We start from the raw sequence: 23,225 nt of genomic DNA, 5'->3' as shown, positions 1-23,225 counted from the left end.
ATATGCGTTGCCAGTTTTCTACGTTTTTTTGCACAAAAATATGAGACAGGAGAAGAAAATGAGCGATTCTGGGCAATTCTGAAGGGTGTGGGTGACAAATAAAACGGAAATGGTAAAAAAGCTGAGCAGATATCACCCCAAACCACGGCTGGGACGGCAGGAAAGAGACACTGGGGAGCAAAAATGGGGGCTGGGTTCAAAAACCCCAAAAGTGGTGGTGCAAAAACCAAAGGAAGGGCACTGAGGGTGGCACAGCCCCAATTCCAGGGGTGTCACCCCAAATCTGCAGGGTCAAGACAATCCCCCTGCAGTTTTTGGGGGGCTCAGCCCCCTCCTCCAGGATTTTTGGGGCAACTCCCTCCCCCCCCCTTTGCATTTTGGGGATTTAAAAACCAAAACAGCCAATTTGGGGCCAAAAGCAAAAAAAAAGGTCTAAACTTGGGATGAAATCACCTTTGGGGTTAATTAAGGCCCAGGGGCATCTTAGGTTTCCCCACTTCATTAGAGCCCCCAGTTCATTAGCAGAGGTCTCATTAATGGCTTGATTAGAGCCCCTACTTGATTGGGGTGCAGCATTAGGGTCAGGGTTCATTATTGGGAACTTCATTAGGGCTCCCTGCTTCGTTAGTGGGAACTTCATTAGGCCTCCCTACTTTAATAATGGGGTATCATGACAGCTCCCTGCTTAATTAAAGCTCCCTAATTCATTAGCAGGAATATCCTGAGAACCCCCCACTCCATTAGAGCCCCCCCCAGTTCATTACAGGGGCCTCATTAGGGCCCCACTTAATTACTGGGGGCATCATTAGGACCCCTATTTGAATGGGAGGGTGTTAGGGCTGTAATTAAGGCAGGGCTTCATTAAGGCCCTAATGAAGGACTCACAGGGCAGCAAAGAGGTTGAGGGGGGGTGCATTCAGTGCTGTGGTCAGCAGGTCCTGAAAAATGGGTAAAAACAGCTCCTTTAGGCAAAAAAACCATCAAAATCCAGGCAAAAAATGTAGTTTTTCTTACAAAATCCAACAAAAAGGTGTTTTTGGTAGGACTGACCTTGTTGGAGAGCCTGGAGAGGAACTCCTGCACCATAGTGTCCTGTGGGGGAGGAGAAAAACAAAGGGAAAATCATTTATTTGAGGGGAAAACTGCCCAGTTTGGGGTTTCTGGAATGTGAGGGGTGGATTTTGTCCAGTTTGGGGGTTCAGGAATGTGAGGGGTGGGTTTTGTCCAGTTTGGGGGTTCTGAAGTGTGAGGGGTGGGTTTTGGGGTTCTGGAATGTGAGGGGTGGGTTTGCCCTGTTTGAAGCAAAGCTCAAAGACCCCCAGAACAAGAATTACCATTTCACCCCTATAAAGCTTCAAGTGACCCCAAAATCCCCCCAAGCCCAACTTGTTTAAATCCTAAAAAGCCCTAAATCCTCCCAAAACCAGAACAAGTTTAATCCCAAAAGCCTTCGAGAGGCCCCAGGTTTAACTCGGCCTCTCACCTCTCTGCCTCAGTGGCGCTGCAGGAATTCCCTGTTCCAGCCCCAAAACGGGGTCGAGGACAGCAGCATCTGGTCTCCCCATGAGGAAGAAAATCCACAGTTTGCTTTCAAAGTTAAGTTTTCCTTCCTTGCTGTACTTCGGTAAGATTTAAGCGCTGAATTTATTTTCTGAAGCCGACACAGGGCAAGGCGGGAAAATCCCCTCAGGAGCTCCGGCGCTTTCCCGCCTTTTTGCTGCCCCTCAGCGGATTAACCCCGCCCCCGGGAGCCGACAGCCAATCAGAGGCAGGGGTTGGATAAGCCACGCCCCTTCTGCTCGTGCTGCTGTTTAAAGGTGTAGGGGAGCTGCGCGGTATCAGCCAATCAGAGCGAAGAGCGCGGAACAGACGCCGCTGATTGGCTGGGAGCGTGAGGGGAGAGGTGTGAAGGGAGAGGCGAGTGAGAGGCTTGAGGGGTTTTTGAGGGGGGAAGGCGATCGGGGAAGGCGCAAAGCATCGGGCGTGACGCGCGGTACGAGGAAAAGGGGAAAAAACACAAATCCGGGCCATGTTGGGGGGTCGCTCCCCTCGCCAGCGCCGCCCCTCCCTTAGCAACAGCGGGCGGCCGAGCGGCGCCGCGCGGGGATTTTTGTGATTGGCGGATCCGCGCCGGGCCGGGCCAATGAGCGCGAGCCACGGGACCCTGCGCGTTCCCGCCCCTCAGGGCCGGCCGCGCGGCCGCTCGGGCGGTACCAAGCGCTGGCGTGCGGGGGGGGAGCCCAGCGCGTTGGGGTTTAGAGGGGCGGCGATCCGCCACACTCTTTGTGCGAGAGGAAGGGCGGGGGTCTCTCGGTATCTCTGGAGGGAGGAGCGGTTTGGGGGGCGGGCTGGGTTCAGCGGGCAGTGAGCAAACCCCCCCTGTCCCTCCCGGCAGCGGTGGTGCGGTCCGGGCGGAAGTGAGGTGTCGCGCGCCGAGGCGGTTCCGGTGTGGGAGCGGCCCGGGCTGGGGGCTGAGGCGGGGTCGCGCCCGGTGAGTCCCGGGAGGAAAAGCGGGGCCGACAGCGTGGCTGGGGGTGCGGAGGGGACTGAGGGGGCGTGGGGAGGGGCTGGGGGCAATGGGGGGCTCGGGGGAAGCCGAGGGAGCGGTGACAGGTTGGGTTCCTGCTGGAGGAGGGGATGGGGATGTGAGGGGCTGGGGGGGGGGCAGGGGCGTGAGGGGAGCGGAAGGGGTTGGGGACACAAGGACACAGGGACAGACGGACATGGGGGGACAGAGCTGAGGGGAGCCGAGACCAGGCGCCCCCCCCAATGTGGGACAGGAACCGGCGCCGCCAGCGGGGACCTGCAGCTCTGTTTGCAAAATCCCATTTTTATCCCTCACGGGAATCATTAATGAGCTAAAAAAACCTCATTTTCGAGGTTATAGCCAAGGCCTAAACCCCCTGAAATCCGGGGGGTGTTGGAGCCCTGATTTAGGGGGCTGGTTTTGGGGTTAAATCCCTGATTTTGGTGGTTCCAAAAGGCCAACGCTGTGTGCAATGGCAGGAGCCTGACCCCTGGTTTTGGAGATAAATGTGGATTACTTTTTTGTTTATAATCCCATTTTTGGTGGTTTCCAGGCCGAGGCCATGCTGTGCACAGCTCTGGTCATGGCTGGCAGCCTGGCTCTGACTCTGCAGTTAAACATGGATTATTTTTTTGGTTTTAATCTCATTTTTGGTGGTTTCCAGGCCGAGGCCATGCTGTGCACAGCTCTGGTCATGGCTGGATCCTGATCTCTGACTCTGCAGTTAAACATGGGTTATTTTTTTGGGTTTAAATCCCTGTTTTTGTGGTTTCCAGGCCGAGGCCATGCTGTGCACAGCTCTGGTCATGGCTGGCAGCCTGGCTCTCACCACGGCCGTGGTTGCCCACGCCTATTACCTGAAGCACCAGTTCTACCCCACCGTGGTGTACCTCACCAAGTCCAGCCCCAGCATGGCCGTGAGTGCTTCATTAACCGTTAATTACCCCTCATTAACCCGGGGACAGCTGGGGGACTGCCCAGCCTCTCTCACTTCTGCTTTTTGCCCGGGTGGGGGGTTGAGGTGCTCCCCAACATCCCCGGGGACGGGCTGGGGGGAGGGGTGGTTCTGCCCCCTCCATCCCCTGGGAGGTGAATTTTGGGCCCCAAACGCCCCCAGTTGTCCCCAAAATGTGCTCTGGGGGCTGCAGGTGCTGTACATCCAGGCCTTTGTGCTGGTCTTCCTGCTGGGCAAGTTCATGGGCAAGGTGTTCTTCGGGCAGCTGCGGGCGGCTGAGATGGAGGTGAGCAGGGGCTGGGGAGAGTTTGGGCTCCAGGAGCTGTTTTAAGAGGAAATTTTGGCCCCAGAATGTCTTTAGGGCTGCTTTTAGGGGGAATTTGTCACCCCAGAAGGTCTTTGGGGCTGTTTTAGGGGAAATTTGTCACCCCAGAAGGTCTTTGGGGCTGTTTTAGGGGGCAGTTTTTGACTACAAAATGTCTTTGGAGCTGCTTTAGAGGGGAATTTGTCACCCTGGAAGGTCTTTGCTCTTTTAGGGGAGAATTTTGGACCCCAGAATGTCTTTGGTGCAGTTTTAGGGGGTGTATTTTGGACCCCAGGAGAACTCTGGTCCTGCTCTGGGGAGAATTTGGACCCCAGAAGGTTTTTTGGTGCTGTTTGGGTGGAGAATCGATGCATTTTGGGGAAGGATTTGGAACCCCCAGAGTCTTTCAGTGCCACTTTTGGAGGGGGTTTTCAACCCGAGGAGATTTTTGGTGCAAGTTTTGAACCCTCAGAGTCCTTAGGCCCCATTTTTGGGTGAATTTTGAATCCCTGGAGTTTCTGGGGTCCCTTTTGGGTTGAATTTTGAACCCTCAGAGTCCCTGGGCCCTGTTATGGGGTGAATTTTGAGTCCCCAGAGTTCCTGGGCCCCGTTCTGGGGTGAATTTTGAGCCCCCAGAGTTCCTGGGCCCAGTTCTGGGGGGCTCTCAGCCCCCAGGACCCCCCAGCCCTGTTTTGGGGTCCCCTTGGTGTCCCCAGCACCTCCTGGAGCGCTCGTGGTACGCGGTGACCGAGACCTGCTTGGCCTTCACCGTCTTCAGGGACGACTTCAGCCCGCGCTTCGTGGCCCTCTTCACCCTCCTCCTCTTCCTCAAGTGCTTCCACTGGCTGGCTGAGGACAGGGTGGATTTTGTGAGTGTTGGGAGTGGGGAAAGCAGCTCAGAAACAGCCCAAAAATCCCCTAAAATCAGCCCAAAAATAGCCCAGAATCAACCTGGAACGTGCCTGAAACCGGCCCCAAAATAACCTGAAATCAACCCAAAATCAGCCCCAAATCAGCCAAAACTAACCCAAAATCAGCCCCAAACCACCCCTAAAAATAAACTGATTTCACCCCAAAATCAGCTCAAAAATAACTCAAAATTAGTCCCAAACCACCCCCAAAAATAACCTGAAATCAACCCAAAAATAACGCAAAGTCAACCCTAAACCACCCCCAAAAATAACCTGAAACCAACCCTAAAAATATCCCAAACCCATCCTAAAAATAACCCCAAACAACCCAAATTTACCCTAAAAATGACCCAACACAACCCTAAAAATGACCCAAAATAACCCCAAAAATAAGCCATAACAACCCCAAGCCCCATTTTTATGGAAAATCTGGATTTTCTCCCCTCGCAGATGGAGAGGAGCCCGAACATCTCGTGGCTCTTCCACTTCCGCATCGTCTGTGAGTGCCCCTCGTTTGCTCCTCATTTGCATAATTTTGGGGCAGCTGGGCCTGGTGGGGCCTGATAAGCTTTAATTACCCTGATTAGCAGCAGCTCGTTAAGGAGGGGCTCGTTAGGGGGTTAATGAGCTCTGCAAACAAACCCAGAATGGGGTGGGAGGTGGGATTTGGGGATGGATTTCCCAAATTTGGGAAAAGGAGATTTAGGGGTGGATTTCCCAAAATTGGGAAAATGGGATTTAGGGATTTCCCAAAATTAGGAAAATGGGATTAAGGGATGGATTTCCCAAAATAGGATTCAGGGGTGTACAAACTGATTTTTGAGGGGATTTTGTTGTTTTGGGGGATGGGAGCTCCTGCTGTGCCTGAACTGCAGCGATCTGTTAACGACCCCCCTCATTAATTAGCAGTGGGTACAGACCCTCCCTCATTAATTAGCAGGGGGGAACAGACCCTCCCCCAGAGCTGCTCCCCAGGGGAGCCCATTCACATTTTGGGATGTTTTTGGGTGTTTTTTGGGTCTCCTGTCCCTCCCAGCCCTGATGCTGCTGCTGGGGGGATCCATTCACATTTTTGGGTGTTTTTGGGATGTTTTTTGGGTCTCCTGTCCCTGCAGCCCTGATGCTGCTCCCCAGGGGGGCCCATTCACATTCTGGGGTGTTTTGGGTGTTTTTGGGTCCCCTGTCCCTTCCAGCCCTGATGCTGCTGCTGGGGGGGATCCATTCACATTTTGGGGTGTTTTGGGTGTTTTTGGGTCCCCTGTCCCCTCCAGCCCTGATGCTGCTCCCCAGGGGGGCCCATTCACATTCTGGGGTGTTTTTGGGTCCCCTCTCCCCTCCAGCCCTGATGCTGCTGCTGAGGGGAGCCCATTCACATTCTGGGGTGTTTTTGGGATGTTTTCTGGGTCCCCTGTCCCCTCCAGCCCTGATGCTGCTGCTGGGGGGGGATCCATTCACATTTTGGGGTGTTTTGGGGTGTTTTCTGGGTCCCCTGTCCCCTCCAGCCCTGATGCTGCTGCTGGGGGTGCTGGACCTGCTGTTTGTGAGCCATGCCTACCACAGCATCCTGACCCGCGGCGCCTCCGTGCAGCTCGTCTTCGGCTTCGAGGTGGGCTCATTAAAACCTGCAATTAAAGAATGCCCAGCAGTCATTAATTGATAGAAAGCTGCTTGTTGCAAAGGCACGTCAGTCTCGAAAGGCAAAGAGTCACAAGTGTTAAAGGGCATGCTGGAAGTTTTTGCTGAAGAATCCTAAATCCTGATCTGATCCCAATCCTGATCTCATCCAAGTCCCAATCCTGATTCCAATCCCAATCTGATCCCAATCCTGATCCAGTCCCAATCTGATCCCAATCCTGATTCAATCCCAATTCCAATCCTGATCCCATCCCAATCCTGATCCAGTCCCAATCTGATCCCAATCCTGATCCCATCCCTGATTCCATCTCAATCCTGATCCAATCCCAATCCTGATCCCATCCCACCCCAATCCTGATCCCATCCCAATCCCAATCCTGATTCCAGTCCTGATCCTATCCCAACCCTGACCCAATCCCAATCCTGATCCCATCCCAATCCCAATCCTGTTCCCATCCCTATCCCAATCCCATCCCAATCCCCAGCACTGCACTGGATGTTAACGAGGTCATTAGTTAATTCATTGTTAATTTATCAGGTGTTCATTAGTGAGGGAAGGGTTAAATTCCTTTGGGGGGTCAGAGGGACACAGAGAGCTCTTGGGGGCAATGACTAAGGAGAGGGTTGCTAATTAAGGGTTAATTACCTGTCCCAGTACGCCATCCTGCTGACCATGGTGCTGACCATCTTCATCAAGTACGTGCTGCACTCCATCGACCTGCAGAACGAGAACCCCTGGGACAACAAGGCCGTGTTCATGCTCTACACCGAGCTGCTCACTGGTACTGGGGTGGGAGGGCAATTAGGGCTTGGTTAACGAGGGGCTGGGGGTCAGCAGGAGTCAAAGGCTTGGCTTTTAACAGAGTTTTGTTCATTAATGAGCACTCAAAGTGTTGGTTTTCACCCAAAACCTACTGAAACCAGCCCAGAAATAACCCAGAACCAGCCCAAAAAATAACCCAGAACCAGCCCAAAAATAACCCAGAACCAGCCCAAAAATAACCCAGAACCAGCCCAAAAATAACCCAGAACCTGCCTGAAACCAGCCCAAAACCAGCCCCAAACCAGCAATCAGCAAAGAGTCAAAGTCTTGGTCTCTAATTGGTTTTTGCTCATTAATAAAGACTCAAAATCCTGGTGTTTAACAGGCCTGGGTTGGTCAACCACAACTCAAAGTCTTGGTGGGGCTCAATTGGTCACCTCAGTGACCTTTGCTTGTCCCAAAATTGCACCTTGGGGTGCCAGCCCCTCACCCAAACTGTGTCAAAGTAGGACCAGGTGGTGTTGGGGTCCCAGGCTGTCCCAGGTGGTGTTGGGGTCCCAGGCTGTCCCAGGTTGTGTTGGGGCCCCAGGCCGTCCCAGGTGATGTTGGGGTCCCAGGCTGTCCCAGGTGATGGTGTTGGGGTCCCAGGCTGTCCCAGGTGGTGTTGTTGGGGTCCGGGGTCCCAGGCTGTCCCAGGTGATGCTGGTCCCTGTCCCAGGGCTGATCAAGGTGCTGCTCTACATGGCCTTCATGACCATCATGATCAAGGTTCACACCTTCCCGCTCTTCGCCATCCGCCCCATGTACCTGGCCATGAGGTGAGAGCCTGGGCTGTGATCCCAATCCCAGCCCTGATCCCAGCCCTGATCCCAATCCTGATCCTGATCCCAGCCCTGATCCTGATCCCATTCCAATCTGCCCCATGTACCTGGCCATGAGGTGAGAGCCTGGGCTGTGATCCCAATCCTGATCCCAATCCTGATCCCATCCCAATTCCAGCCGTGATCCCAATCCTGATCCCATCCTGATCCCATCCCAATTCCAGCCCTGATTCCAATCCCAATCCTGATCCCAATCCTGATCCCATTCCAATCTGCCCCATGTACCTGGCCATGAGGTGAGAGCCTGGGGGCGCTCCTGGCTGTGATCCCAATCCCTGATCCCAATCCTGATCCCAGCCCTGATCCCGATCCCATCCCACCCCAATCCCACCCCCATCCCACCTCAATCCCACCCCAATCCCCCCAACCCCTCTCTCTGCTCCAGGCAGTTCAAGAAGGCCGTGACCGACGCCATCATGTCCCGCCGGGCCATCCGCAACATGAACACGCTGTGAGTGATGCACCCCAAAACCCCAAAAACCCAGACCTGGGAAACCCCTGCATCCATCTACCCTAAAAACCCCAAATCTGGGAAACCCCTGTGTGCATCCACCCCAAAACCCCAAATTTGGGAAAAAACCCTGTGTGCATCCAACCCAAAACCCCCGAATCTGGGAAAAACCCTGTGTGCATCCACCCCAAAACCCCAAAAACCCAGACCTGGGAAACCCCTGCATCCATCTACCCTAAAAACCCCAAATCTGGGAAACCCCTGCATCCACCCCAAAAACCCCAAATTTGGGAAAAACCCTGTGTGCATCCACCCCAAAACCCCCAAATTTGGGAAAAACCCTGTGTGCATCCAACCCAAAACCCCAAATTTGGGAAAAACCCTGTGTGCATCCAACCCAAAACCCCCAAATCTGGGAAAAAACCCTGTGTGCATCCACCCCAAAACCCCGAATCTGGGAAAAACCCTGTGTGCATCCACCCCAAAAACCCCAAATCTGGGAAAAACCCTGTGTGCATCCACCCCAAAAACCCCAAATCTGGGAAAAACCCTGTGTGCATCCACCCCAAAACCCCGAATCTGGGAAAAACCCTGTGTGCATCCACCCCAAAACCCAAAACCCCAGACCTGGGAAACACCTGCATTCATCTACCCTAAAAACCCCAAATCTGGGAGACCCCTGCATCCACCCCAAAAACCCCAAATCTGGGAAAAACCCTGTGTGCATCCACCAAACACCCCAAATCTGGAAAACTCCTCTGTGCATCGGATTTTTGGGAACAGCTGAGGGTTTTTGGGAATGGCTGGGGGATTTTTGGGAACAGCCAGGGGATTTTTAAGAAAACAGCTGGGGGATTTTTGGGGAGAAAGGGGGGATTCTTGGGAACAATTCAGGGATTCTTGGGGACAGTTTGGGGTTTTTGGGAACTCCCTGCCCGGCCCCGCAGCTACCCCGACGCCACGGCCGAGGAGCTGCAGGCCATGGACAACGTGTGCATCATCTGCCGCGAGGAGATGGTGACAGGGGCCAAGCGCCTGCCCTGCAACCACATCTTCCACACCAGGTGCTGCTGCCGGCACTGGGGGCTCTGGGGGTCACAGCCCAGTCCTGATTCCAGTCCCGATCCAAATGCCAGTCCTGATTCCAGTCCCAATCCCATCCCAAACCCGATCTTATCCCAATCCCAGTTCCAGTTCCAGTCCTGATCCCGATTCCAATCCCATCCTGACCCCAATCCCCATCTCAGTCCCCATCCAAATCCAATCCCAATCCCAATCCTGATCTCAGTCCCAATCCCAGTCCAAATGTCAGTCCTGATTCCAGTCCTAATCCCATCCCAATCCTGATTCCATCCCGATCCCAATTCCAGTTCCAGTCCTGATCCCGATTCTGATCCCATCCTGACCCCAATCCCCATGTCAGTCCTCATCCAAATCCAATCCCAATCCTGATCCTAGTTCCAATCCGAATCCTGATCCCAATTCCAAATCTGATCCCAGTCACAGTCCCGATCCCAATCCTGATCCCACCCCAATCCCATCCCAATTCTGATCCCAATTCCCATCCCAATCCTGATCATCCCACCCCAATCCCATCCTAATCCCCAGCACTGCAGTGGAGGTTAACGAGGTCATTAGTTAATTCAGAATTAATTAATTAATTAATTAGGGGCTCTATAGTGGCTGATGGGTAAAATTCCTTTGTGGGGTCGGAGGGACACGGAGGGGTCTGGTGGCCAATAACTAACGAGAGGGTCGTTAATTAGTGGGTTAATTATCGCCGGGGGGGGGGGGTTACCCAGCCGGGATATGGCGGGGAGGAGGCGCTAATGAGGCGTTAATTAGTCGCTAATGAGCGCTGTAACCGCCCGCAGCTGCCTGCGCTCCTGGTTCCAGCGGCAGCAGACCTGCCCCACGTGCCGCATGGACGTGCTGAGAGCCTCGGCACCGGCACCGGCACCGGCAGCGCCCGAGGCACCGGCACCGGCACCCGCGGGGGGGGCGGCGGCGGCGGGGGGGGCGCAGGGACCCCACAACTGTGAGTGATGGGGGACAGGGACCCACAGCTGGGAGTGATTTGGGACAGGGACCCACAGCTGGGAGTGATTTGGGACAGGGACCCACAGCTGGGAGTGACAGAGGGGACAGGGACCCACAGCTGGGAGTGATGGGGGACAGGGACCCACAGCTGGGAGTGATTTGGGACAGGGACCCACAGCTGGGAGTGATTTGGGACAGGGACCCACAGCTGGGAGTGATGGGGGACAGGGACCCACAGCTGGGAGTGACAGAGGGGACAGGGACCCACAGCTGGGAGTGATTTGGGACAGGGACCCACAGCTGGGAGTGATGGGGGTGACAGGGACCCACAGCTGGGAGTGATGGGGGGGACAGGGACCCACAGCTGGGAGTGACAGAGAGGGGACAGGGACCCACAGCTGGGAGTGACAGAGGGGACAGGGACCCACAGCTGGGAGTGATGGGGGACAGGGACCCACAGCTGGGAGTGATGGGGGACAGGGAGCCACAGCTGGGACTGATGGGGGACAGGGACCCACAGCTGGGAGTGATGGGGGACAGGGACCCACAGCTGGGAGTGACAGAGAGGGGACAGGGACCCACAGCTGGGAGTGACAGAGAGGGGACAGGGACCCACAGCTGGGAGTGACAGAGAGGGGACAGGGACCCACAGCTGGGAGTGATTTGGGACAGGGACCCACAGCTGGGAGTGATGGGGGGGACAGAGGGACAGGCAGGGGGAGGCCCTGTGGGCAGCCCAGGCTGTTCCCACCTGTGAGGTGCAGGGCTCGGTGCCGATGGAAATTCGGGTGAAATTCGGATAAAATTCAGGGGAAATTGGGCTGACTGTGGGGTGAATTGGGCTGACTGTGGGGTGAACTGGGCTGTCCCTGCTCTCAGCTCTGCCCTCTCTCCCCGCAGTCCCCCAGGGGCTCCTCCCTCCCTTCCCCCCGGGCATGTTCCCGTTCTGGCCGCCCGTGGGGCCGTTCCCGCCCGTGCCCGGAGCGCAGCCCCCGCCCGGGGCTGGAGCTGGAGCTGGAGGTGGAGCCGAGGGCGCGGCCAGCACGGCCGGCAGCGCTGCCGGTGAGTGACCCACACCCAGCCTGGATCCGGCCTAAACACAGCCCAGACCCTGCCCAGACCCAGCCTGGATCCAGCCTAAACACAGCCCAGACCCTGCCCGGATCCAGCCTAAACACAGCCCAGACCCTGCCCAGACCCTGCCTGGATCCAGCCTAAACACAGCCCAGACCCTGCCCAGACCCTGCCTGGATCCAGCCTAAACACAGCCCAGACCCTGCCCGGATCCAGCCTAAACACAGCCCAGACCCAGCCTGGATCCAGCCTAAACACAGCCCAGACCCTGCCCAGACCCAGCCTAAACACAGCCCAGACCCTGCCTGGATCCAGCCTAAACACAGCCCAGACCCTGCCTGGATCCAGCCTAAACACAGCCCAGACCCAGCCTGGATCCAGCCTAAACACAGCCCAGACCCTGCCCAGACCCAGCCTAAACACAGCCCAGACCCTGCCTGGATCCAGCCTAAACACAGCCCAGACCCTGCCTGGATCCAGCCTAAACACAGCCCAGACCCAGCCTGGATCCAGCCTAAACACAGCCCAGACCCAGCCCGATCCAGCCTAAACCCAGCACAGACCCTGCCCAGACCCAGCCTAAACCCAGCACAGACCCTGCCCAGACCCAGCCTAAACACAGCCCAGACCCTGCCTGGATCCAGCCTAAACACAGCCCAGACCCAGCCTGGATCCAGCCTAAACACAGCCCAGACCCTGCCTGGATCCAGCCTAAACACAGCACAGACCCTGCCCGGATCCAGCCTAAACACAGCCCAGACCCTGCCCACACCCAGCCTGGATCCAGCCTAAACACAGCCCAGACCCAGCCTGGATCCAGCCTAAACACAGCCCAGACCCTGCCCACACCCAGCCCAGATCCAGCCTAAACACAGCCCAGACCCTGCCCGGACCCAGCCCGGATCCAGCCTAAACCCAGCACAGACCCTGCCTGGATCCAGCCTAAACACAGCTCAGACCCTGCCCGGATCCAGCCTAAACACAGCCCAGACCCTGCCCGGATCCAGCCTAAACACAGCCCAGACCCTGCCCACACCCAGCCCAGATCCAGCCTAAACACAGCCCAGACCCAGCCCAAACCCAGCCCAGACCCAGCCCAAACCCAGCCTAACTACATCCCCAACCCAGCCCAGATCCATCCCCAACCCAGCCCAAATTTATTCCAAATCCATCCCCAAACCAATCCCAAATCCACCCCAAATCCCATCCCAGATCCACCCCAAATCCATCCCAAATCCCATCCCCTTCTCACTCCCTTTTCCCACCCCAATCCCCAAATCCCAAACCCCCCAAATCCCAAGCCCCCCAAATCCCAAGCCCCCCAAATCCCATGGTTCTCCCGTGTCCCCCAGGTTCCCGTGCCGGTGACGCCGGTGCCGGTCCCAGTTCTGGTTCTGGTGCCAGTTCAGTGCCGGAACCGGGCGCTGCCGGGGCCGTGCCGGGGCTGCCACTGCCCCCACCCTGGGTGGGGATGGCCTGGCCACCCCTGTTCGGTAGGATTTGGGGCTGGGGATTTGGGATTGGGGGATTTGGGGATTTGGGATTGGGGATTTGGGGATTTGGGGGTTTTGGATTGGGGATTGTGGGTTTGGGGGATTGGGGTTTGGAATTGGGGGTTTGGGATTTAGGATTGGGCACAAGGGATTGAGATTTGGGGGTTTGGGGATTTGGGAATAAAGGAATGGGGGGTTTGGGATTTGGGATATTTTGGGATTAGGTTTTGGGGGTTTGGGATTTGTTGATTGGCAGATTGGGGATTTGAGGATTTGAGATTTGGGGGTCATGGGATTTTGGGGTTTGGGGATTTGGGGGATTTATGATTTGGGGATTTGTGGATTTGGGAATTTGGTATTTGGGGTATTTATGATTCTGGATTTGGGGTATTTATGATTTGGGATTTAGGGTATTTATGATTTGGAATTTGGTATTTGGTCTATTTATTATTTGGTATTTGGTGTATTAATGATTCAGGATTTGGTATTTGGAGTATTTATTTTTGGGGATTTGGTATTTGGGGTATTTATGATTTGGGATTTAGTATTTGGTGTATTTATGGTTTGGGATTGGGTATTAGGTGTATTTACCATTCAGGATTTGGTATTTGGTGTATTTATGATTGGGGATTTAGTATTTGGTGTATTTATGGTTTGGAATTTGGGGATTTGGTGTATTAATGATTCAGGATTGAGTATTTGGTGTATTTATGATTTGGGATTGGGTATTTGAGGTATTTATTTTTGGGGACTGTGTATTTGGTATATTTATTTTTGGGGATTTGGTATTTGGGGTATTTATTTTTGGGGGTTGTGTATCTGGTGTATTTATTTTTGGGGGTTGTGTATTTATTTTTGGGGGTCGTGTATCTGGTGTATTTATTTTTGGGGATTGTGTATCTGGTGTATTTATTTTTGGGGGTTGTGTATCTGGTGTATTTATTTTTGGGGGTTGTGTATTTATTTTTGGGGGTTGTGTATCTGGTGTATTTATTTTTGGGGGTTGTGTATTTATTTTTGGGGATTGTGTATCTGGTGTATTTATTTTTGGGGGTTGTGTATTTGGTGTATTTAATTTTGGGGCTCGTGTATTTAATTTTGGGGGTTGTGTACCTGGAGCACTCCCCACCCAGGGTCTGTGCCCCTCCCCAGGCGTGCCCCCCCCATGCCGGTGCCCCCCGCCGGCTTCGCGGGGCTGACGGAGGAGGAGCTGCGGGCGCTGGAGGGGCACGAGCGGCAGCACCTGGAGGCGCGGCTGCAGTGCCTGCACAACATCCACACGCTGCTGGACGCGGCCATGCTGCAGATCAACCAGTACCTGGGCGTGCTGGGCGCCATCGGGTAACTGGGGGCACTGGGAGGCACTGGGAATGGGGCTGGGGGCACTGGGAGCGCTGGGAATGGCACTGGGAGCACTGGGAATGGGGCTGGGGGCACTGGGAGCACTGGGAATGGGACTGGGATGGGTTGTACTGGGGGCACTGGGGATGGGGCTGGGGGCACAGATCAACCAGTACCTGGGCGTGCTGGGCGCCATCGGGTAACTGGGAGCACTGGGAGCACTGGGAATGGGGCTGGGGATGGGGCTGGGGGCACTGGGAATGGGGCTGGGGGCACTGGGAGCACTGGGAACACTGGGAATGGGGCTGGGGGCACTGGGAGCACTGGGAACACTGGGAATGGGGCTGGGGGCACTGGGAGCACTGGGAACACTGGGAGGGACTGGGGATGGGCAATGGGGGCACTGGGAATGGGGCTGGGGGCACAGATCAACCAGTACCTGGGCGTGCTGGGCGCCATCGGGTAACTGGGAGGGACTGGGGATGGGGCTGGGGGCACTGGGAACACTGGGAACACTGGGAATGGGGCTGGGATGGGGCTGGGCGCACTGGGAATGGCACTGGGAATGGCACTGGGATGCACTGGGAGCACTGGGGTGACTCCAGCATCCCCCAGGACCCCCCGAGCCGCCCCTCGGCCGCCCCCCCCCCGTGAGGCCCCCCCAGAGGAGCCCCCGGCCCCAGGACCCTCGGGAGCCACTGGAGCCACTGGTGAGTGAGGGACCCCCCAGACTGGGGAAACTGGGGTAAACGGGTGTTAAACCGGGTGGAACTGGGTTAAACTGGTTCTGAACTGGGTTAAACTGGATCTGCACTGGGTTAAACTGGTTCTGCACTGCGTTAAACTGGTGTTAAACTGGGTTAAACTGGTTCTGAACTGGGTTAAACTGGTTCTGCACTGGGTTAAACCAGTTCTAACTGGTGCTGAACAGGGTGAAACGGGATGAAACTGGTGCTAAACTGGGTTAAATTGGTGCTGCACTGGTGTGAACTGGTACAAACTGGTTCTGCACTGGCACAAACCAGTACAAACTGGTTCTTCACTGGGTTAAGTTGAGTTAAACTGGTTCTGCACAGGTACAAACCGGTACAGACTGGTGTAAACTGGTACAAACCGGTTGTGGTGTCCCCGCAGAGCCGGCGCCCCCCGAGGATGAGGAGGACGAAGGCCCCGAGCCCCCCGAGGGCCCCGACACGGCCGAGCTGCGGCGGCGGCGGCTGCAGAGGCTGGGGACCCCCCCCAGCGACCCCCCAAAAAAACACTGACTGGGACCCCCCCCAAAAAAACACTGACTGGGACCCCCCCCCCAAAAACTGATCGGGACCCCCCCCAAAATTGACCCCCCCCCTCCCCACTGACCAGGACCCCCCCCCCCCCAAAAACAGACTGGGACCCCAAAACTGACCAAGACCCTCCCCCACTGACCAGGACACCCCAAAACCAACCGGGGGGACTCCCCCCACTGACTGGGACCCTCCCAAAAACTGACCAGGACCACCCCCCACCTAAATTGACCTGAGACCCCCCCTGGGAACCCCCCAAAAATGACCAGGACCCCCAAAACTGACCAGGACACCCCCAGGAACCCCCCCCAAAACTGGCTGGGACCCCCCCAGACTGACCCAAGACCCCCCCAGTTCCCCCCTCCCCATTTCCCCTTCCCCCATTTCCCATCCCCCACTCCATTTCCCACTTTCTCACCCCTTCCCTTCCATTTCTTTCCCATTTTCCCCCATTTTTTCCCCGATTTTCCCCTTCCCACACATTTTCTCACCCATTTCCATCCAGTTTTCCCCATTTCCTCACTTTTTCCTCCACCATTTCCATCATTTCATCTTTTTTTTTCCAATTTCCCCATTTTTTTCCCAATCCCTCTCCATTTTTTCCCAATTTCTCCCCATTTTCATCCCATTTTTTCCCCAATTTCTCCCCGTTTTCCCCCAATTCTCCCTCTCCACTGAGCCAGGATCAGGTCCCTGTTCTCCCCTGGGATTTTGGGGTGTCCCCCCTCCCCAAATCCACCCTGGGGGGGGGGGTTTGACCTCTGACCCCGCCCAGCCCAGGGAATTTGGGTCTCCCCGAGGATTTTGGGGTTCCCACTGGAATTTTGGGAATCCCTCCCCCTCATTCCATTAACAGTATTAACCCCTCCCTCCCCGGGGACACCCCAAATCCCCACCCCCCTTTCCCCCCAGTCCCAAACTGGTTTGTACTGGTTTCCCACAGCGGGGTTGCAGTTTTTGCGCCGCCTTTTGCCCGATTTCCAGCGCTTTTGGCCCAAATCCCGCCGGCTTTTGGCCGTCCCGGGGCGGCCCCGCCCCCAGTGCCTCTCGGAACCCCAAATTCTCAGGGAAAAAACCAAAAAAAAAACCACAAAACCCGCGGCCGGGAGCGACGGGAAACGGCGCCTGGGGGGCCAAACGGGGCGGAGTTTTGGGGCAAAAAGGAGCCGAATTGGGATTTCTGGGTTTGAGGTGATTTTTTTTTTTTCCTTTTCCCTTTAATTTTTGGGCGCTTTTGGTCCCAGCTTGAGTGGGTTGATGAGGAATTTGGCAATAACGAAGCGGCGCCGCTTTGGGGAGTTGATTTTTAACCCTTCCGTGTTGTTTTTTTTTCACCCGTTTTGAGCCAAAATCATCGTTTCTTGGGGTCTGTTTTGAGATTTTTTTTTTTTTTTGGGCGGATTCCTCAAAATCGCCTCGTTTTGGGGTGAAGCCGCGGGGAGGGGGAGGGGAGGGATCGTTCCCCCCAAAATCGCTCCTTCTCTCCCCCCGAAGCGGTGTCGGAATTATTTAATTTGTAAATAATGTACAAATTTTTACCAGCTCCGATGTAAATACGGCAATAAAGGTTGCAGTAAAGTTCGGCTCCTCCCGCCCGCCAGGGGGCGCGCGGCCCCGCCCGCGTCTCTGTGGTTCTGCCCTCCCTCAGAGCCTCTGTGGCCGATCAGCACCGCCTTGTACTGGTTTATAATGGTTTGCAATGGTTTCGCAGCCGCCGCGGTTGGTGCGGAGCCCTATACTGGTTTATACTGGTTTATACTGGTGCGTTCCTCCATGGGCCGCTCTGGCTTCCCTGTCTCTATGGTTGTGGCGGCGGCACCGGAAGCCGCTCTACCCGCCGGGCCCGTCTCTATGGTTCCCCCGCCGCCGTTTCCGCTCTATGGCGGCGGCGCTGCTGGTCCTCCCGCCCGCCAGGCGGCGCCACATCCGGGTCCCGCGGCGCGATGGCGGCGGAGGGGCCCGAGGAGGGGGCGATGGGGAGGGACGGGGACAGCGGCGAGAGCCCGGCGGCGGGCGGGGGTGAGGTAACGGGGGGCTCCAGCGGGCGGGAGGGAGGAGAGGCCGTGATGGAGGCGAGATCTGGGGGGGTGCGGAGGGGGCTGAGGGGTTGTGGGGGAATTTGGGGGCTCTGAGGGGATTTTGGGGGGGCTGAGGGTATTTGGGGTGAGGGAGGGGCTGAGGCGGGGAGTTGTGAGGGCTCTGAGGGGATTTTGGGGCTCTGAGGGGATTTTGGGGGTTGTGAGGGATTTTTGGGGGGTTCTGAGCGGAACTTTTAGGGGACTCTGAGGGGATTTGGGGGGGCTGAGGGTGTTTGGGGTGAGGGAGGGGCTCAGGCGGGGAGCTGTGAGGGGTTCTGAGGGGATTTGGGGACTATGAGGGGATTTTGGGTTGTGAGGGAATTTTGGGGGCTCTGAGGGGATTTTGGATTGTTGTGAGGGAATTTTGGGGGCTCTGAGGGGAACTTTTAGGGGGCTCTGAGGGGATTTTGGAGGGTCTGAGGGGAATTTTTTGGGGGGATCTGAGGGGGTTGGGGGGGCAGGAACTCTTGGGGGGTCTGGGGATTATTTTGGGGGGTCTGATCTCTGCCCCTCCCCCATTTCTCTCAGCCCCCCGAGTTCCAGCGGCTCTGGGGGGCGGCTCAGGGCAACCCCCAGGACTGCAGTGCCTGGCCGGAGCTGCTGGCCTACGTGGAGCAGGAGGTGAGAGCCCGCGGGCTGATGAACCCCAGAGGCATTAATGGGTCCCCAGAGCTGTTAATGAACCCCCAGAGCCGTTAATGAACCCTGTAGAGTCTTTAATGAACCCCCAGAGCTGTTAATGAACCCTCAGAGTCATTAATGAACCCCCAGAGCCGTTAATGAGCCCCCAGAGTCTTTAATGAACCCCCAGAGCTGTTAATGAACCCCCCCAGAGTCATTAGTGAACCCCGATTCATTAATGAACCCTCAGACTCATTAATGAACCCCCTGAGTCATTAATGAACCCCCAGAGCTGTTAATGAATCCCCCAAATGCCTCCCTAACCCCCCAAGTTTCCCCTCTAATCCCCCCAAATTCCCCTCTAACCTCCCCAATGTCCCGTGTAACCCCCCCATACTCTCTATAAAACCCCCCAATATCCCAATTTTTTTGGGGTGGCCCAGATGGAGTTCAGAATCCCAGAGTGAATCCTCAGGTACCCCAAACAGATTTTGGGGTGCTCCAGGTGAATTTTGGGAGGCTCCAGAGGGATTCTGGGCTGTCCACAGCAGATTCCAGGGAGATTTTGGGGTGCTCCAGGTGGATTTGGAGGTGTCAAGGTGGATTCCCTGTGGATTTTGAGCTGCTGCAAATGGATTTTGGGGTGTTCCAGGTGGATTTTGAGGCACCCAGGTGGATTCCAAACTCCTTCTATAAATTTTGAGCTGCTCTATAGAGATTTTGAGGTACCCCAAGTGCATTTTGAAGCACCTCAAATGGATTTTGGGATGTTCCAGGTGGATTTTGATCTGCTCCCATCAGATTTTGGGGTTCCAGTTGGATTCTGAGGTGCCCAGAACGGATTTTGAGGTGTTCCAGATAGATTTTGAGGTGCCCCAGGTGGATTTTGAGGCACCCCAAATGGATTTTGGGGTTCCAGGTGGATTCTGAGGCACCCCCAGCAGATGTCCCTCTCTCCAAGCTCCACTCTGGGATGCTCCAGGTGCATCCACAGCAGCTCCATGGCAGGATTTGGGGTGTCCCCGGCAGGATTTTGGGGTGCCCCCAAGCAGGATTTGGGGTGTCCTCGGCAGATTTTGGGGTATTCCTGGCAGGTTTTGGTGTGTCCCTGGCAGGATTTGAGGTGCCTCAGCAGGATTTGGGGTGCCCTTGGCAGATTTCAGGGTGTCCTCGGCAGATCTTGGGGTGCCCCGCAGGTCCGGGGCTCTCAGAAGCCGCTCTGCAGCAGCCACTGCCGCACCTCGTGCCCGCAGTGCCCGCGCAGCCGCAGCGTCCCCGTCACCTCGTTCACCTGCGCCCGCACCTCGGGCAGCCCCAGCGAGCCCAGGAACGCCCGCAGGTCCCGCTCCAGCGCCTGGGGGGGCACGGGGGGATCAGCGGGACCCCCGGAGCGCCCCCCAAACCCCCCCCCCAGAGCCCCCCACTCACCCAGATGTCGCCGTGGATGCGGCGCAGCGCCGTGAGGCGCCGGCCCTGCCGCCGGCTCAGGTACACGGGCAGGTTGTGCATGCGGGAGCGGCCCACGAAGTAGGGCAGCTCCGGGGGGCAGCCTGCGGGAACGGTAATTAACACCCTGGGACTGATTAGCACCCCCCGGGACTAATTAGCACCCCCCGAGGGGAATTAACAGCCCCCCAATTAATCCGACCCACCCCCGGGTAAGTAAATTCTCTGCACTGCTGGGTATGGAATCGGTAATTTCCATCTTCAAGAGACTATTGCGCCCCCCCCACCAAGGGTAATTAACACCTCACCGGGGTAATTAATATTCTTCGAGGATAATTAACAGCTCCTTGAAGTAATTAATGCCCCACCGAAGGAATTCAACCCGCCCTGGGGGCAACTGAAGCCGGTTTGGGGTGAATAAATAAATATTCGGGGTTTGGTTTGGGGTGAATAATTCTGCCCTGAGGGGAACATTTTGGGGTTGATTAACACCACACAGAGATAATTAATCTGCCCCACCCCTGGGTAATTAAACACCTCGCACAAAGTCATTCAGCCCCCGTTATTCTCAGTCATTAATCCCGTTAATTACCGCTCCCCTCAGGGGGGTCCCTGACCTGCGGGGGGGCTCCAGCCGCTCGGGGTCGGGTATTTGGGGTGCGGGGGCGGCTCGGGCACGCGGCTGGGGGGCAGCAGCCGCTGCACGAACCCGAACTCGGCCGTGGACTCCTCATAGCGGGGGGGAGCCGGCGGGGTCTGCGGGACCCCCAAAATCCCTCAGAGACCCCCCAGAAATCCCTCTGAGACCCCCCAAATATCCCTCAGAGATCCCCTAAAATCCCTCAGAGACCCCCCAAAATTCCTGAGACTCCCCAAATCCCTCAGAGATCCCCCAAAAATCCCTCAGAGACCCCCCCCGGTCCCCCCCCCACAATAATTCACCCCAACCCCTCCCCAGTCCCGCTGCCCCCCTCCCTTCTTAGGGGGCTCCCCAAAATCTCCCCTCTTCAGGTCCCCCCCCAATTTCCCCTCCCTAAACGCTCCCCCATCGCAATTCCCTCTCCCAAACGCCCCCAACCCCAATTCCCCCCTCACAACTCCCGCCACATCCCCCACTACCTGAGTCCCCCAAACCCCGCCAGAGAATTATTTACACCCCAAATCCCCCCGAGAATCACTCACACCCCAAACCCCCCACAGAGGATCGCTCACAGCCCTAAACCACTCCGCCTCCGTACCTGCAGCCCCCTGACGCCCCGGCCCAGCGCCCTCAGCCTCCGGCACAGCGCCGCCATTGCCGCCATCTTGGCTCCTCCTCCTTCTCCGCCTTCCTGACCCCGTGGCGTCATCACGCAGCGCGCGCGTACGTACGCGTGACGTCAGCGCGCTCTCTCCGCGCGGAGCTCTGAGGGAGCCGCTGAAGTGAGGCCGCGCCCGGGACCCGGGATGGGAATTTGGGGGGATTTCGGGGGGATTTGGGGGTCTGGGGGCTACAGAGGGTCGGGGAAAGGGCGAGAGAGGCGCTGGGCACGGTTTGGGGCGAGGAGAACGTTCTGTGGGCTTTGGAGGGGCTTGGGGAGGTATTGAGGGGTTCAGGGGAGGTTTAGGGGGGAACTTGAGGGGTTTGAGATGGGGGAAGAGCTCTGGAGGGGTTTAGGTCTATTGGGGGGGCTGGGGAGGTGTTTGAGGGGCTCTGAGGGGGCTCAGGTGAGGGGGGCTCTGAGGGGGTTAATGAGGATTTGGGGGGCTGCAGGAGCAGCTGGAGATGCTCTGGAGGGGTTCTGGGGGGAGGGGGCTGTGAAGGTTTGGGGGTCATTGGGGGCAGCTCTGAGGGTGGGGGCACCCAAGGGTGCTTCCAGTGTCCCCCCAGTGTCGCCTCCCCTCACAGCCCTTTTGTCCCCACGGCCCCAGGCCAGGTGACAAAGTCCCTGTGGGCGGGAGAGGCGGTGGAGAACGCCCCCAAAACAGCAACAGTCTGACCCAAAACAGCAACAGTGCAACCCAAAACAGCCACAGTTCGACCCAAAACAGCCTCAATCCCACCCAAACAGCCCCAAGCCCCCAATACACCCCCAGTCACCCCCAAAATACTGTTAACCCCCCCAAAATAACCCTCAGACCACCCCTCCCTCACCTCCCCCCTTTTCCTTTGATCCCCCACCCCCTTCCAGGGGGTTGCCCCCCTTTTTGGGATGTGGGGACCCCCCTAACCCCCCCAATCCCCCCAGGCCCCACCATGCAGCTCTTCATCCGTGGCCAGACCCTCCTCACCCTCGAGGTCTCTGGCTCCGAGACCCTCGCCCAGATCAAGGTGAGCCCCCAAATTTGGGGTGTCCCCCTCCCCAAACCCCCCAGATTTTGGGGTGCTGATCGCTCCTCTTTGCTCCTCCCCAGGAGAGGGTGGCTGAGCTGTCGGGGATCCCCCCTGAGGACCAAGTGCTGCTCCATGCTGGGACCCCCCTGGACGATGAGGCCGTGCTGGGGCAGAGCCCCCTCCCCGAATTCACCACCCTGGAGCTCTCCACACGCCTGCTGGGCGGTAATTCCGGGGGGATTGGTTAATTAGCAGGGTGTTAATTAACAAAACAACCCCACAACACCCCCATTTCCTTCCTCCCCCCAGGGAAGGTGCACGGCTCCCTCGCCCGCGCCGGCAAAGTGAGGGGCCAGACCCCCAAGGTGAGCACTGAGGGGGCTCCCCCGGCTTTAGGGGACCCCCACTGCCCTCGGGGACCCTGCCAGGATTTTGGGGACCCCCCCTGACCCCCCGTTTGTCAACCAGGTGGCCAAGCAGGAGAAGAAGAAGAAGAAGACGGGGCGGGCCAAGCGGCGCATGCAGTACAACCGGCGCTTCGTCAACGTGGTGCCCACCTTCGGCAAGAAGAAGGGTCCCAACGCCAACTCCTGAGCCAATAAAGGAATTCGGGTCCAATTCCCACAGTTTTGGGGCTCTCTGTGCTTTTTGGGACTGGTTTTACACCGTTGTATGGGCAGTTCTGGGGGTTTAAAGGGGTTTAGGGGTGAAAGTGGCTCTCAGGGGGTTAGTGTGGGTCGCTGAGCAGCTGACGGGGTGGTAATTAGAGGGAGGAGCTTAATTAGCGTAAATTTGGAGTCGGCTAATGAGAAGAAGCTGTGGAAAATTTTTCTATGGGAGTGGCGGAAAGAGCCGAGCGATGTCGGAAACACCCGAGCGCAGGGGAGAAGCGGGGGAGCCGAGCGATGACGGAAACACCCGAGCGCAGGGGAGAAGCGGGGGAGCCGAGCGATGACGGAAACACCCGAGCGCAGGGGAGAAGCGGGGGAGCCGAGCCGTAACGGAAGCACCCGAGCGCAGGGGAGAGCCGGGGGGAACCGAGCGGTGGCGGAAATAGCCGACTGATTCCGAATGTGAGGGCCTGAGGAGCCGAGCGGTGTCGGAAACA

General features: G+C 56.9%; 3 protein-coding genes and 2 long non-coding RNA genes across 6 annotated transcripts; 3 read left to right on the top strand and 2 right to left on the bottom strand.

Annotated features, from left to right (window-relative positions):
* Positions 1-52: 52 nt before the first annotated feature.
* Positions 53-1,541, top strand: LOC130263004 (uncharacterized). Its single transcript, XR_008842260.1, has 3 exons — positions 53-112; positions 1,044-1,174; positions 1,497-1,541. It is a non-coding gene; the product is annotated as an uncharacterized LOC130263004 (long non-coding RNA).
* LOC130263008 (uncharacterized) lies at positions 109-1,559 on the bottom strand. Its single transcript, XR_008842264.1, has 3 exons — positions 1,484-1,559; positions 1,051-1,092; positions 109-938 (listed from the first exon to the last, which is right to left on the bottom strand). It is a non-coding gene; the product is annotated as an uncharacterized LOC130263008 (long non-coding RNA).
* Positions 1,560-2,426: 867 nt separating this feature from the next.
* Positions 2,427-17,241, top strand: SYVN1 (synoviolin 1). Its single transcript, XM_056510434.1, has 16 exons — positions 2,427-2,491; positions 3,304-3,444; positions 3,676-3,768; positions 4,503-4,655; positions 5,148-5,196; positions 6,200-6,303; positions 6,988-7,114; positions 7,814-7,913; positions 8,362-8,427; positions 9,375-9,491; positions 10,302-10,465; positions 11,368-11,529; positions 12,894-13,034; positions 14,168-14,375; positions 14,991-15,085; positions 15,510-17,241. Exons 2-16 carry the CDS (start codon positions 3,313-3,315, stop codon positions 15,638-15,640), a joined length of 1,842 nt encoding a protein of 613 aa, XP_056366409.1. The 5' UTR covers positions 2,427-2,491; positions 3,304-3,312; the 3' UTR covers positions 15,641-17,241.
* A 2,178-nt stretch (positions 17,242-19,419) lies between these two features.
* On the bottom strand, positions 19,420-21,152 carry MRPL49 (mitochondrial ribosomal protein L49). The gene is made up of 4 exons (XM_056510372.1): positions 21,042-21,152; positions 20,421-20,559; positions 19,786-19,907; positions 19,420-19,711 (listed from the first exon to the last, which is right to left on the bottom strand). Exons 1-4 carry the CDS (start codon positions 21,150-21,152, stop codon positions 19,565-19,567), a joined length of 519 nt encoding a protein of 172 aa, XP_056366347.1. The 3' UTR covers positions 19,420-19,564.
* On the top strand, positions 21,079-22,743 carry FAU (FAU ubiquitin like and ribosomal protein S30 fusion). 2 transcript variants are annotated; one of them, XM_056510398.1, is made up of 5 exons: positions 21,079-21,166; positions 22,032-22,114; positions 22,198-22,342; positions 22,427-22,482; positions 22,586-22,743. In XM_056510398.1, exons 2-5 carry the CDS (start codon positions 22,040-22,042, stop codon positions 22,709-22,711), a joined length of 402 nt encoding a protein of 133 aa, XP_056366373.1. In that variant the 5' UTR covers positions 21,079-21,166; positions 22,032-22,039; the 3' UTR covers positions 22,712-22,743. The 2 variants fall into 2 exon arrangements, with proteins under 2 accessions (XP_056366373.1, XP_056366372.1); XM_056510397.1 differs by having other exon boundaries at positions 21,141-21,225.
* The last annotated feature ends 482 nt before the right edge of the window (positions 22,744-23,225 follow it).

This window comes from Oenanthe melanoleuca, chromosome 25 (assembly GCF_029582105.1).
Source record: "Oenanthe melanoleuca isolate GR-GAL-2019-014 chromosome 25, OMel1.0, whole genome shotgun sequence".
Taxonomy (NCBI): domain Eukaryota; kingdom Metazoa; phylum Chordata; class Aves; order Passeriformes; family Muscicapidae; genus Oenanthe; species Oenanthe melanoleuca.
Note: the sequence above shows the minus strand (reverse complement) of the source record. Positions and strands in the feature narration are given on the sequence as shown.

What these genes read in the sequence shown, in the direction of transcription:
- SYVN1 (XM_056510434.1), top strand. Translation starts at nt 3,313, where the DNA reads ATGCTGTGCACAGCTCTGGTCATGGCTGGCAGCCTGGCTCTCACCACG. An exon ending in ATCCGCAACATGAACACGCT is followed by an intron (nt 8,428 to 9,374) that starts GTGAGTGATGCA and finishes CCGGCCCCGCAG; the next exon opens with CTACCCCGACGCCACGGCCG. An exon ending in GGCGTGCTGGGCGCCATCGG is followed by an intron (nt 14,376 to 14,990) that starts GTAACTGGGGGC and finishes AGCATCCCCCAG; the next exon opens with GACCCCCCGAGCCGCCCCTC.
- MRPL49 (XM_056510372.1), bottom strand. Translation starts at nt 21,152, where the DNA reads ATGACGCCACGGGGTCAGGAAGGCGGAGAAGGAGGAGGAGCCAAGATG. An exon ending in CGGCTGGAGCCCCCCCGCAG is followed by an intron (nt 19,908 to 20,420) that starts GTCAGGGACCCC and finishes CCGTTCCCGCAG; the next exon opens with GCTGCCCCCCGGAGCTGCCC. An exon ending in GCATCCACGGCGACATCTGG is followed by an intron (nt 19,712 to 19,785) that starts GTGAGTGGGGGG and finishes GTGCCCCCCCAG; the next exon opens with GCGCTGGAGCGGGACCTGCG.
- FAU (XM_056510398.1), top strand. Translation starts at nt 22,040, where the DNA reads ATGCAGCTCTTCATCCGTGGCCAGACCCTCCTCACCCTCGAGGTCTCT. An exon ending in AGACCCTCGCCCAGATCAAG is followed by an intron (nt 22,115 to 22,197) that starts GTGAGCCCCCAA and finishes GCTCCTCCCCAG; the next exon opens with GAGAGGGTGGCTGAGCTGTC. An exon ending in CTCCACACGCCTGCTGGGCG is followed by an intron (nt 22,343 to 22,426) that starts GTAATTCCGGGG and finishes TCCTCCCCCCAG; the next exon opens with GGAAGGTGCACGGCTCCCTC.